This window comes from Amblyomma maculatum, chromosome 9 (assembly GCF_055883805.1).
Source record: "Amblyomma maculatum isolate TAMU_Amacu chromosome 9, ASM5588380v1, whole genome shotgun sequence".
Lineage (NCBI taxonomy): Eukaryota > Metazoa > Arthropoda > Arachnida > Ixodida > Ixodidae > Amblyomma > Amblyomma maculatum.
The window spans coordinates 62,904,433-62,919,088 of NC_139352.1; the positions used below are offsets into that span (position 1 = coordinate 62,904,433).

The 14,656-nt window shown below is 45.6% G+C and overlaps 1 protein-coding gene across 8 annotated transcripts in view; it reads right to left on the reverse strand.

Moving 5' to 3' along the window:
- HUWE1 (HECT, UBA and WWE domain containing E3 ubiquitin protein ligase 1) overlaps positions 1-14,656 on the reverse strand; it is a 153,808-nt gene that overhangs the window by 119,806 nt on the left and 19,346 nt on the right. For 7 of the 8 annotated variants that reach the window (XM_084578869.1, XM_084578872.1, XM_084578873.1 and 4 more), the window contains exons 7-18: positions 13,873-13,935; positions 12,678-12,800; positions 12,126-12,197; positions 11,511-11,610; positions 10,860-10,960; positions 8,788-8,849; positions 7,770-7,858; positions 4,403-4,483; positions 3,852-3,937; positions 2,786-2,887; positions 1,246-1,391; positions 28-134 (exon numbers count right to left, since the gene is read on the reverse strand). In XM_084578869.1, the coding sequence (XP_084434995.1) occupies positions 28-134; positions 1,246-1,391; positions 2,786-2,887; positions 3,852-3,937; positions 4,403-4,483; positions 7,770-7,858; positions 8,788-8,849; positions 10,860-10,960; positions 11,511-11,610; positions 12,126-12,197; positions 12,678-12,800; positions 13,873-13,935 (1,132 nt within the window). The remainder of the gene's footprint in view (positions 1-27; positions 135-1,245; positions 1,392-2,785; positions 2,888-3,851; positions 3,938-4,402; positions 4,484-7,769; positions 7,859-8,787; positions 8,850-10,859; positions 10,961-11,510; positions 11,611-12,125; positions 12,198-12,677; positions 12,801-13,872; positions 13,936-14,656) is intronic. The other variant, XM_084578870.1, reaches the window with a different exon arrangement.

Sequence of the window (14,656 nt, forward strand, 5' to 3'; positions counted from 1 at the left end):
GTGCAAAAAAAAATGCGTCCAACTCACCCCTGCGAATTTCGGGCTCGTCGTCAGCGTCGCTGGGCATGGCCGCCGCCGTCTGCACCACACCCTCAATGCTGTCCACACCTACGTCCCCCCTGGCAGATGTAGAACTGCATATAAGCATCTCGTAAGCCTCCACTTCCTGGACACAACGTCAAAACCTAGCCCTCATGTTTTCTTGCATAGCACGAGCATGTGTGCAAAGGAAGAAAATTAAGAGGGACACTTAAGCTCTGAGATGAGCACTTACTTCACTCAACGTCAACACCAGCAGTCAGAACCAGGTTTTCGGTGCGGCGTTTCCTTTACACGATCGCATTCAAATCTAGAGCATGCAACACTTTAGACAGAGGCCTTGTTGCAATCAAGGGGATAAAGACAGTGATGTTGACAACAAAACACAGCTTACTTTCATTTGTTTGGTATAACTTCGTTGCTGCTGCTCTAGAACTAACTCGTCAAGAAGAATAATTTATGCTTCAAATGCAAAAATGCAAGCTAACTCCCTCAAGGCATTCAAAGGAAAACAATATTTGCCCAACGGGAGAATTTCACGCACTTCTGGAGTCGGCACATCGAAATACCCGAGCACTTGCAAATCAGGTACACTCACTCCATAATATTTAACTCGCACCTCAATGTCGTGTACGGGACCAGTAAATTTGGGAATGCATCACCCAGAACTTCTGTTAAAACTGCCCCACATAAACCAACTTTTAACTTTTTTTTTTTTTTATTTTTCCAAAAATGGCCATCTGAAATTGGGTGGTCGGCCTACGCATGCAAGACGACAATTTACAGGGCCCAAAGGAGTTGCACAAAGCCCCGTGTCAACCTCAAACTTGAACTACTTGTTGTTCACCTGACTAACTCACACTGGGTGGTCATATTTCCAGACATGCGATAGACCATCAGGGAGAAAACGCACGCATCGCGTGAAAATTCGAACCAGCGAGTTAGCAGTTCGTTTTGCTGCTAGCTGCCGGCCTCACTCAAATGCGTATGGACGGCATGATGGAGAGCAGTTATTCCCCTTGACCTCCAGCGTGCGACTGCAATCTGGCATAGCGTAGGCCAAGTTAGAAACTAAGGTTCCCAGGGCTGAATTACAGAGTCTAGATGACAACCACAAGCAATAACTCTTTCCTAGCGCTGAGCACCAGTTCCATTACCATCATCGTGTGCTGCCCGATAATAAGGAAGGCAGAACGAGCCACTCACACCAGAGACTCGCTTCGTGGAGATTGGTCCACATCCATGGGAGTGGGCTCCTGGGCACCACCGTCATCAGTCGAGGCCACGGATGGCTCCCGGTGCCGAGGCCGGATTGCAAATGGCTGCTCCTTCCGACAGTGCTCCACTTCCAGCTGCAATGGACACGAGAGAGCGTCTGGCTAGCCCAGCTACAACAGAAAGACATCAGCCGAGTGGTGTCTCAAATTTTTCCTCTTCCAGAATCATATGACTCGAGAATCAACAACAAAAACAGAACCCAACCAAGACATGCAAATCTAAAGTAAGCACAGCAAGCTATAGCATATAAGCGCTTAGTTAAAGCACTAAAAAGGAAACGTGCAGTTTTTTGCATTTTCACACCCCTTCATCGATAAACTTTTACTGGCAACAAGTGGGAGTATTGGGTAGTATTGGGACTTTTCATTACATACCGTATTTACTCGCATAATGCTAGCACTTCGAACCTCGCACACTGGCTATCAAAAATTGTAATTTTTTTCCTCCTTGCATAATCATTGCACCACCAATATTCTGCTAGTAGAAGAAAGCGCCATCTTTGAAGCCCTACTGAACCTAGCTGGCCTCGTGTGCGCGCTACAAGACGGCGATAGCATGCTCGGGTAGGTCATCGTCGTCATCATAAGCTCGTCATCTTTTTTTGTTTATTGCCTTTTTTTTTTACCTCCATGATGCTCGAAGTCATCACCATTTTGAGAGGTGTCTCCGCGTCTCCTTATCATAGTTCCTTCATTCCGTCCATGTTACTTTGGCGTCAACAAGTTTTGCGTAGTATGTTACTGGAAGCAGCGATTGCATTGCCGATATGGACTCGAATCAAGTCTCTGATCAAGAGTAAAACTGTATGGTCTGCTGTGAACATTATACCACGAAACGCGGGGAGTGATGATGAGGCTGCCGGCAAATAAAGTGCTTTAGCAATTCACGCTTCTGGAGACCCTGTACTTTTATAACAAAGGTAAGGTCTGCTTGAAAGTAATGTTTTGGTTATATTTACAATAGCTGGCCCAAGAATTCCGATTCACACCTATTTAAATTTGCTTTCAGCGCTCCAAAACATCTGCTTGAAAATTTTTCCCGCATAATTATCGCGGCCCCCACCTGGCATCAATCTTCCCGAACAAAAGTGCGAGCATTATGCAAGTAAATACGGTAAAGTGCAGTGGCGGGACATAGTGGGAAGGGCTACGCACAGCGCTTTCTCAGAATAATTTTTTTTTCTAGACCCAATTTATTTGCTGCGTCCAGTTAATTTGACCACCTTTTGCAGTCCTGACGACTTCGAATTACCCAGATTTCACTGCACACATATTTAGCGAAGACTGTATAACATGTTACTGCAGCAAATGACGAGTGACTATGCTAATTATTCATCGGGAACTTCAATTTAACCAGAGACCACTGTAAGAAAAAGCAGTGGAACAGGTTAGAACTTTCTTATTGAATTACCATTTCACTCCCATCGAGTGCAACTGCTACTAGGCCAGCCAAGATGAGTCAACATTACCTCAAGCCTGCGGATGAAGCTGTTGAGGCCACCGTGCGCTTGGAAGGTCTGCATGTCGAGGCCCGTGATGAGGTCAATGACACGAACAGCCCTGGTCACAAACTGCACCAAACGAGAGCACCAATGAGACCCCAGAACAAATCAGGTCATGCCGACAGCTGGACGTCATTCCTTTCTTTAAGACTGAAAAACTTATGCAGCTGAATGACCTGGCACAGATTCAATATGTTGCAAAAAAAAAAACAAATATAAATTATCTTTAGTAAAACCTTGTCAATAAAGACTGCAAAGGAGGTAAAAAAAATTATCGAAAAGCACCCCCCCAATACTGCCAAAGCCGCTCACGTAAAAATAAAATTTATATGGTGAATACGAAGGCAGTGGTCACCACTGCAAAGCCGCTCACGTAAAAATAAAATTTATATGGTGAATACGAAGGCAGTGGTCACCGACATTTAGGATAAAAACCCTGCAATAATTTTTCGCAGTTCCGTGCACTGCTTTATTTGCGCACACTATCTGCAGTGCGTGAAGAACTACACCATAATGGCAAAGGTCTCCGCATCTCGTGCAGTGTAATATGCAGTAAGGCTGAAGTTTCTTCACAAGTGCCATCACATGAGGAGGCTTCATCTTGCAAATGACAAACAAGACACCCCTAGTGCGGAGTTTCTGCACACTGAAAAACAGAAATGTCATACAATGACAGCAGCAAGAGAAGTATTCTTCTGCCGGGACTTGTTCGATAAAAAAAAATCAGCGACAATGCAATTATTGTTCTGAACAGCACGCAGCTTCTAGGCTCTGTTGGCAGGCTGATCCGTGCCGCATGCCAGAGCCAAAGCCTTGAAAATGGAACAACGCGGCTGGAGGCTCCTTCAACCTGTCGAAAGCTAACGCATCTACCAGTGAGCACACAACAGATGTGTCTAATGACCATGCAGAGCATTCTCTTCCAACAAGCAGCCTATCTGAGCTTCCACCCATTCGCAATGCTCCCGTGTGAACTGCGCACATGACCTGAGGCAAGAGTGAACAGAGCAGTGAGACTGCTGCGAGTACTCACCGTGATGTGCTCGGGTTCAGTGCCATGCCAGCCAATGACTTTCAGGAGAGATTCCACCATTCCGCACGACACCAACGCTTCCCCACCTGCATAGGCACAAAGAGTTTCACAGATCTCTCTCAGTTTCACGCAGGACTCCGTGACCAATCCCCAAGATTTCCCAGGTTCTGGTGCTGGCACCAAGTGTGCAAGCATACTATCACCTCGAATGTCCACACTTGCCCTGCCGAGTTTGTACACAGTTTGTACTCCGAAACAGCACAGCAGTCCTGCCTTCCTCGCAAATATGGCACAGGAGCCAGTCTGTAGCACAAGCAGCACACTGGGAGTTTGCCCCCAGACGCCCAGAGAACTATTTCGCACACTTATGACACACCCTCAGACAAAAGGCTACATTTGCTATGCCTCTAACTCCTGTGTCTGCCTATGTCCACTTTTACACTAACAAGGCCCTTTTAAACTAACTTGCGTAATCTTGTACCTTTTGTTTTTTCTTACAACGGCTTATGGCTACTAAACCCATCCTCAATCACACAGGTCAATGCACTCACCACTCTCGTAGCTGGCCAAGTGGTACAGGAATGAGAACAGTGCCGTAGCGAAGGGCAAAGGAAATGGGTCTGCACCAGGTTCTGCAAAGAAAAAATATATATTCTGCTTTCCGACCAGCCCTAGAGCAACACAAAGCCCTCCATCAACTGCACCCAAAGGAGTAATCAAACAACAAGGAAGCAGGTGTTCTCGATGTTTACATTTTAAATGTGAGCAACTTTCACGACCACAACGTCCCAGCAAAGTCTCAGCTGCGCAAGATTTAAAAATCACTCCACCAAATGCAAAAGCAATGCAAGAACAGCGACCATCCAAGAAGGCAAGCTGGAGCAATGCACCTTACTGTCGGCAGCACAGGAAGAATAACGTACAAAGTAACGACACAAGCCTGTAGGACAGCACCTCTTGACCTCCATTAGCTTAAATTTTAACTGCACTGCATCAAAGGGAAGAAAAAATCACAAGACTGAGCTTGGGTCTTAGGAGTGGAAATGGCAAAAGCCACTATACAGACCTGTTTTCACTGCCTGCATCGTCATTTTCATCGCTATATCATCCCTACGCTAGACAAGATTCGGTTTTGTTTGGTTTGTGAAGTTTATCGTTCCAAAGCGACTCAGGCTAAGAGGCGCCGTAGTGGAGGGCTCCGGAAATTTCGGCCGCTAGGGTTCCTTTATGTGCACTGACATCGCACAGCACTTTGGCACCTTGCTTTTTGCCTCCAACAAAAAGCAGCTGCCGCGACTGGGATTTTATGCTAGACAAGGAGAATTGCAACCAGTTTCTCACGAACCCAGCATGAATGGACATGAATGTCACCATCAGCCTGGAAAAGCCTTCACCTCGAAACAAAAGCTGCCCTTAAACCTAACTGCCGATACACTTAAATCTCGTTATAGCGAAACGGTTTATAACGAAATAATGGATATAACAAAAGAATCGTAATTCCCCTTGAAAGTCCCCATAGAAACCAATGTGTTTAAAATTTCGTTTTAACGAAAAAAACTCGCCGATCGACGGATATAACGAAAATTTTTTAATCCAAAATGACAACTGACCGGCCACTTTGCACACAAAATAATATATTTGATAAACTGCACGGCGCGTTGTGGACCTCCGATGCGGCAGTTCGAATCTCCCGCGGCAGCCCCTTACCATCCGGCAACGCTCCGAGCCAGGCCAGGCCAGGCTGGCCAAGTAGCCAAGCGTCTCTGTCCGTTCCGTTCCGCACTTCCGCACGCCATAACTCGCTTTGTTCCGTACACAGTACGCCTGTTCACGGTCTGTAGGGCTAGGTCAGCTAGGTTTAACCACCGCGTAGGGCAGTCGGTTCGCTTTCTTCGCCGAGTTGGCCAAGTCACCAGTTTCGTGACAGAAAAATGAACGGCGGCGCCGGCAGCAGCAACTTGAAGCGAAAACGAAAAGTCATCGACCTGGAGCAGAAGGCAGCAATAATTAAGGCTGTTGCATCAGGCAAGAAGAAATCCCAAGTGGCCTGTGAGTTCGGCATCGCGCCGAGCACCCTTTTTACCATCCTCAGCAAGAAAGAAGCCGTCGCTGGCGCTGTTGCACATGGAGTGAAAGGTAGCCGCAAGAAGCTGCGGCCTCCCGCCTTTGAGAGCGTGGAAGAGGCGCTTTTCAAGTGGTTCTTAAACGCAAGGGCTTCTAATTTGCCCGTGAGTGGGGCATTGCTGCAAAGAAAAGCGAGAGACTTTGCTTGCATCATGAGTCATGGCAGTTTTGTTGCAAGCGATGGCTGGCTGCAGCGTTTTAAGGAGCGCCGCAATATCGTTGGCAGGGTCATAACTGGAGAGTCCCAGGCCGTCGACACAGAATCTGCAACGGCGTGGGTGAAAGCCAACGTTAGTCCTCTCCTTGAGAAATATGAAGAGAAGGATGTGTTTAACGCTGACGAGACTGCTCTGTTTTATCAAATGTTGCCCCAGAAGACCCTGCCCTTAAAAGGCGAGCTTTGTCGCGGCGGGAAACATAGTAAGGTCCGCATCACTGTGCTTCTTTGTGCGAATATGGATGGTTCCGAGAAATTGCCACCTTTGGTAATAGGAAAAAGTGCGTCGCCACGATGCTTTAAAGGAAAGAGGCGACTTCAGCCGCAGTACCATTCAAACAGGAAGGCCTGGATGACCAGGGAAATTTTTGCTGGTTGGCTACGTGACTGGGACGCGAAGTTGGGAATCGCAAGATATGCCTTTTCTTGGACAACTGCGCTGCTCACCACACAACTGTGGGGCTAAAAAACATTGAACTTCGGTTCTTGCTCCCGAACTGCACGGCAGTTATACAGCCCCTTGACCAAGGTGTCATAATGTCATTTAAGGCTGGGTACCGGAAGCGGGTTATAGACCGACTTTTGATCAACATGAAGTTGAGCCGCGACACGAAGGTCGATTTGTATAGAGATGCTTCACGCAGCATGGATGGATGTGACAGCCAGCACCATCACCAACTGCTTTCGACGAGCATCATTTGCTGCCAACGGAAGTAACCATGACAGCGACGACTCAGCAGACGAAACAGCCGCACCCAGTGGTACTACGGCTGCTGCCACTGCTGCCGCCGCATCAGACGAAGCTGTAGCGTTATGGAAGGAGCTCAATGACGCTGGCATCGTGTGTGAATGCGAAACCTTCTGCGACTACGTGGGCGTAGACGCCGACGTTGTGGCAACGGAGCAGCCGGCTGACGACGACTTTATGCTTTCTGCCCTGGAGCCTGAAGGAAGCGACGATGAAGGTGTCACTCGGGATAACGACACTCCGCCCTCTGCTTGTGATGTACCGACATCGTCCCAGGCGCTGGACGCGGTGGACCTGCTCCGCCGCTTCTTCGGCGGCCACAAAAACGGAGAAGATGGGCTCCAGATAGCTGCTGCTGCCGAGAAGGCCGTGCCTCGGTTAAGAAAGACACAGCAGCGAAGCATCACGGATTTTTTTGCTCCGTCAACATGAAATGTTGGGGCCATCGACATGAAAGGCAATAAAATCTGTACTTATGTGTTTGATTCTAGTTCTTGCTGTATGCGATACAGGCAAGAACGATAGCTCTTGCCGCGGACGTAGCCACTCGGCCGCAGCGGGAAGCTGATACCTCGGCTACGGCTTACTTGCAGTAAGTGCACCCTCGTATGCAATATTTAATTGCATATATATTAGTTAGTGGCTATAACGAACTAATGCTTATAACCAAAAAAATTCGGCGCCCTTTCAAATTCGTTATAACGAGATTTAAGTGTAATGCCGAAAAGCTCCCGACGCAGCTTTGAACAGGGTATCCTGCCATACACTGGCGCCACGTGGCTAGACCCTGAACCCCAAAGTGCGCCCAGTGCTGCTCCTTGTTACCTACCTGTAAGTGACTGTATGCAGCTCCTGACCAGCACGGGAAGAAATCCGTGATACGACGCTGCACCTGTTGCATCCACGATGGCACCAAGCCTAGGTGAAAGAAGCAGCGTGACAGGGAAAATTTGTAAGACCACAGCAGAACCAAAGGCAAAGAAAAAAACTGAACAGAAATTTCAACTTGAACTAAAAAATGCAGAAGTTGAGATTATTCCCTGTACCACTGAAGAACGGGAAATTTCAACAGGCAAAAACAATTAGCACCCTCTCCGGCATAAAAGGAACATGTAGATGAAAAGAAAAACTACCAGCTATGCAACGATCTTGCAGTCAACTTCCACATGCTAGCTATGCCTTCTCCACTTAATGCTACTATGTGAAACCTTGTTACCTTGACCCCATCAATTCAGAAATTCAGATAATTCGAACTATAAGCGCAGTCCCAGATGATGCCCGTGTAAGGTTATGGCGTTGAGGCACTAATTCGGACACAGGTGGGCTTGCTCAAGTTAATCTGGACTTTGGGATCGTATCAAGGAAAGACCCGCACATGTCACAGGTACTAATAACAGCCCAGAAGCAGCCATAGTTAAGGATCGCAACTTCACCGCAATTCCCTCTGGCAAGCAGTCACTAGCTTAAGAATGTTTGTAGCTAGGCAGTTTTTTAACACCAGAATACCATGCAATGCCCTGTCACTCCTTTCCAAAAACAGTTACAATTCCTTGAGATTTTGGCTTGCATCAAGACCTTCCAGGTTAAGAACACACAAACATATAAACAAACAAAAACTGCAAAGAAAAGAAGAAAGAAGGGACAGCATGTCGACCGACCAACCTGAAGTACAGCTTGAGATCTATGCTGGACAAGCCAGCAGGAGAGAAATGAGAAAGACAAGAGAAACAAAAGAAAAAAAAAGAAAACAAAACAAGCCAAGTCAACACATATCAAGCAGAAAAAGAACGCGCACAGCACCGTGCAACATGCAACAGCAATGCAGCAAAGTCGAAGAAGCCGCTTACTTTGGATTCCGGTCCAGGTGAATAATAGACGTCAGTGTTCTAAGAGATGCTGCCTTGATTTCCTGTAGCAAAAAAAGGCAAAAAGATATACAGTCATGCCTCGTTAATATGAACAACTCGAATTATAGACAATATTTGTGAGGATCAAACTTTTTCAATGTAGTTGAACCCCTTTGTAAGAGACACGTACGGGAGAGCAGTTTTTGTCTCTTATATAAGAGGTCTCTTATAAGCAGGGTACCATGTTTTTATTTTCTGATCAGCCCTTATTTCAAAGTAGGTACTTTTAGTAGGAACAGGACACCTGTGATTCTTGATTGGGAGCTAGGCGAACGAGAGTGCCCACCTCACGCTCCCAGTATTGCTGCCTCGGGCAGACGCCCGCATGTGCGGTCGCACTGGAACCCTTGGCGGTAAGTTTGAAGTGCTTTCCTACGTTGCATTCCCATTGCAGGGGCTTCTCGTCAGTATTTTATAGCTGACCGACCCACTCTGGCTTTGCTGAAGTTAAAATAAATAGTGACTGCGCACTTCTATTGTCCCCCTTTGCTTCCACAATGGGCGCAACTGCGATTAGCGACCGATGGCACTGCATCGAAGGTTAAAATGTCTGCTACAAGCGAGATTGTTGACCAGAATGCAAGGATAACTTGTCCTTTATAACCAATTGTCTTCTATGTCCGATGTCTGTTACAAAAGAGGTCAAATTAATGGGAGAGATAGGGCAACCAACCAAGTGGGTGAAGAGTGTCTCCTATACACGATTGTCTCTTACATCCGTGCCTCTTATAACGGGGTTCAACTGTATTTGCGCCTCGTTAATATGGAAACTCGCTGTCCGGACAATGGACAAGGGAAAAATGCACAGATACCATTGGGGCCTGTGTAGTCTTGTCGCATTAACGTGCACAGAAATGAGAACCAATTCTCTATGTCTCCGTCTAAAATGTTTCATTTCCACACTATGAGTACATGCTACCTGGACGTATTTAGCAAGTGCAAATCACCAAGTAACGCCCCTTTTCTTTACTGGTTTCATGAGTCAGAGCACAGTTGCTAGCCAGTGCACATTACCATTTTTCGTATTGTATGAATGTCTGGAAAGAAAATTCTCTCGACAGCTTGTGCAGAGTAGAAAGCCAAATTAAGCAGCTTTCAGCCAACTGAATGCTGATATCATGTAGAAGCAATTCGAGGGATGTGAACAGTTGCAATAGAAGTTGTCATTTATCCATGAGAAGTCATAAAGCATATCTATACTGCTAGATTCATCAAGATACGCTACTTCAGTCCCAGCATAAATTATGGTGAGCGAGATAATGGGGTTGTAGTTTCCCATATTAATGACTAGTTTCAACTTCAGTGCCCACCACTATCAACAAAAGCAGACAGTAATTATAGCTTGTTATTTTTAATATTTTCTCCGGGATTCATTATTATGGCCAACTCAGATTATCGACAGTTTTGATCGGAAACCAAAGTGTCCATATTAACGAGGCACGACTGTGTATATATTAGTAGATGCCAGAATACATCGCATCAACACGTTCACATGACTCTTTCAGCCACCTATTAACATGCGCTGAGTACTCAACAGCTACTTAACTCCTAGCTTCATTTACTAGCTCGTACACATTGACTTGTAATAAACGGGAGCAATGAAATCCCAATTCACTGCAACGCCTATAAATGTATTCAATTTTTAACAAAAATAACTAGACATTTAAGAACAACTTTTACAGTATCATTACAAGTCGTCGGAACACGGAAGCAACACAAACAGATGTTCCTCGGAATGTGAAAGCATCACCAAAACTCTAAACATGCACTACACAGAAGACTGCACATGCCCGGTCCACTTACTGCAGTGCTGCATGCCGAGGATGCAAAGAAACTGAGTGTTTCGCATTCGAGACCCTTCCAATTACGTTTGCACGCAACTTAATGCTTGAAAAATGCGTTCTCTCCAAGAAGCACCAGCATGACAGAGTAACGGACTAAATATTCATCAAAGGCCTATAACCACAAAGCAGTGTCTAACCACCAAGAAATGACAAGGGCCAAGCACTTACAATAAGGCTGGGGTCCTTGAGTTCAAGAACATCCACAAGCTCTTCGATGAGACCATTGTAGAGGAGACTGTTGATGTTATCTTGGATTGCGCTGCAGTACACTGTCCAAGACGAGAGAAGAAAAGAGGAACGGTCATTGCTTTTCATGTTTACAGAGTTTTAACGTCCCAAAGCAACTCAGACTGTAGGAGATGCCGTAGTGAAGGGCTCCGGAAATTTTTCTTGCTTTCTTTCCATGGAAATGCTGCAAGGGGACGTGTAGCATTTCCGTGGAAAGCATAGCTTCGGCATCGGAAATGCGCTTCTGCAAAGCTATTCCTACTTCACAGTATCTCGCATTCACCAACAGCACTGCACATGATACAGCAGCTTTGAGTGTTGTTAACCTGGTGGCCAGCGCAAGTCAACACTCCCTCAAACCCGTCGACAGATTGTCTGGAAGAAAAAATGCAAATGGTTGCAGCTCCATAGCCATCATACATTCATATCAGCTTATGTGGAGATGGTGAAAACAGCGATAGTTTTCGATCTGATGCACGCTTCTCCACAATACACAGCTGTGGTACGGGAAAAGTGCCTTCACCCCCTCTCAGGTCACTGAGCCAAACCGCGCAACGGGCATCACCACCAGTGTGCGTGCAGCCAACTCACCAAGTATGGAGAGTGCTTGCAGGCGGGCCTGAACACACTGCAGCCGCTTGGGATAACTGGAAAAACTGTGTGCTAACCGGACGTGCGTTAGCAACAGCATCTGCACGAACAGAGAGAGAGAGAGAGTGCACTATTATCAGACCAAAAAATGGCACCTACTACACAAGTAAACTTCGAATACTCCCAACCAAACTCACAAGCCATCAGGACTACAAGACCAAAAGGCACACACACACACAAAAGGCCACTGCGACTGTTTGACTGTTCGGTGGGGGAGGGAGTGTCACGGTGGGAGGGAGACATTCTCCGCAGCAGCAGGAAATGTTAGTTTTTTGTTTACTATGTGGCAAAGTTTGCAGCGCTCCCTTGTTCACTCTAACTGAGAGGTGTGGTGATGGCTGTTCTTTGAGACACAAAGCCACAGCTCTAAAACATATTCAGACATCAAAACAATCCTCGCTAGGTATAAACGAACATTTGTTATAAACTGCAAAGAATGGGTCGACGCAGATGATACAAACGCAGCTGCCTCAGAAAGCAAAACAACAACACGAAATTTCGCCACACAAAAAAAATGCAACGGCATCCGAACAGGAAAAACTGGAAGGCACTCACATGTTTGGTCGGTGGCACGGCGTACGTCTCCAGCAGCTCTTCCATAATCTGCGAGGGGTTCTTGTTTGTGATCTGCACACACAGAAAAAAAGATTCACGCACAGCACGCACCTCACACCCACAAACTCTCTCTCTCTCAAATCTTTTACTCTCACCACATTGAGGTGAGAAAAAAAAATGTTCCTCAAATAGTTACAAAACAATTTGCAATTTCTTGTCTCAAGAGGCAATGTTTAATGTTACCAAAGACAACTTCCAATCTTCTTGATACAATGCCCTGGGGGCATGCAGGTGACAGCTTGTGTAAACATGGCACTTAGTCATGCTTCGCTAGTTTGCCTAAAAAATCTTTCAGAGATGATCATCTGCAGGAACCGTCTTATGCTGCCACTACCTACTGCGATGTCAAACAAAGCATAAAAGTCTACAAATCCTAACCCATGGCGGCAGAAAAAAAAAAAAAAAAAAAAAAAAAGAAAAAAAAAGGAGGCTTGCCACACCAAAATATCAGTAAACAAAAGCAAGCATGAAAGGGGATGCAAACTATCTCACCTTGTCAACATTCTCCATATGAATGATAGAGACTGTGTTTGAGGGTTGCTTCTTGGTTCCCGTCGAGTCTGCCGGCTCGATGTAAAACTCAAAGTGTAGAGTTGTAGCACTAGCCGGAAATTGCTGTGTGAAAGAACAAAAAGAAAGACATGACACGAGTAATGAGCAGCTGTGAACTGAAAGTCTGAAGCATCCTTATATGAAACTGAAAAAAAATCTAGAAAAAAAAAAAGAAAAGATTCACCCTGCTATGTGTAGGAATATGAAATGTAATAACCTAAATATGTGAATTTTTCATTTCTTCTTATATATACTTATGTGAACTGCAGTCATTCTTGAAGTAACAACCTTCTCGAGCATATTTATCAATGCAAGACTGCCAGGGATGAAGGTAACATGCAAAAGAAAAAAATTTGTGCCAAAGGTTATCCCAATGGTTAAAAAGCTTAAAATTTCTAAGCATGTTATGCTGCATTCCGCGGATGGAGAAGTTTAGAATTTCGTACTTTATTTGATGTAGGCACCTGCACATATTTCAAAATTGGCTCAGTTCAATCGAGCTATAACCTTTTTTCTCAAGAATTTCCCACTTTATCCATCTGTGCATTCATGGGTCCACCAGTTACGAAACGCCACAGTCTACGAATGTTCGAAACTGTGCTATGAAGGACGTCACTGCCACCGGTCAAAATCGACACAGCACACCTCACCCCTCCTTTTTTATGCAGCCAATTACTACAGTTCCAGCTACGTTGGTTTTGGCTCAAATTGCACTTGACCGGCTGCTTAATCGATGATGTCAGCAGTGCTAGTGTGGCCACTGATGGTGATGCTGGTGATTACTATGTGGCTGCAGATTTCTCAGCGTCAGTTTTGCAAAAACCATTCTTGCGTGGGCCTCTTATAGGAAGATTTAGGGCAACAGTCGTACAATCGGAAAGCTCAGTAAAAAATCTGGAGTCTCTGGGGCAAACCGGGAAGGGTTGACAGGTATTACCGAGCATGCAAAGAATTACACACCTGGATATTGCACGCATGTAGCTAGCACCCAGAAACAGCAGTGGACGCACAATTGCAGAATGCTTAACCCTTCAAACACTCAAATATTGAAGTTCACGACCAATGAAAGACCAGAGCACGAACCAGGATGACACCTCTGGCACAGAGCAAGTGGTTCAAGAGATAGCGCACTTACACTCATTGGCAGGTCCCTACAACACTCAGCCAGGCCAAAGCCATTCTCCTTGCCTCCCCAGTTCTGGAATAAAAAGGGAACAGGCAGAGATCAATTTCAGTTGCAAATGCATCCATCCTGATCAAGGCAGCCTTCAGAAGCCCTGAGCAAGGTCATAAAACAGGAGAAATCAACATTGCCATATAAATGCCTAACCATACAAACAGACTTGGCAAATTTTAGGGCACCCCAGTGAAACATGTACATAATCTTGTACAGACCCTGTGGTGTTGCAAAATTCGATTTGCTGAACTAAACCCCCACCAATGCTGTTGGGAGTTTTTCACAACCAAAAATTTGTATTTCACCCCAATATAGACATGCCGCCATAAACAAGAGGAGCGTGATACATACATTCTACTGCATGTAGTTGGGTTAGAGTGGAGCAATTTTATGAGCCCTTATTGTACCGATCATACCTGGCAGCATTTTTATTTATTTCACCAGTACAACTGGAGGGAACTCCTGGCAAAAAGCTGCTTTAGCGCCTTGACGGAGCCCGGGAAACCTTTACAAAGTGTTACAAAGCAGTCGAATCGACATGTAAGAGAATTACTACATCAGAATAATGCATGTAAAAAAGAAAAACGCTACAGGATACATAAAATTACCACTCGATAAATGTAATTGTTTGATGTAAACTATGCAGGTTTTAGGGTCACCTACAACTCAGTGTGAGAACTGCAGCGTCAGCATTACAGATTGGTCTTGTCTGGTTTATGGAGGTTAACATCCCAAAGCGACT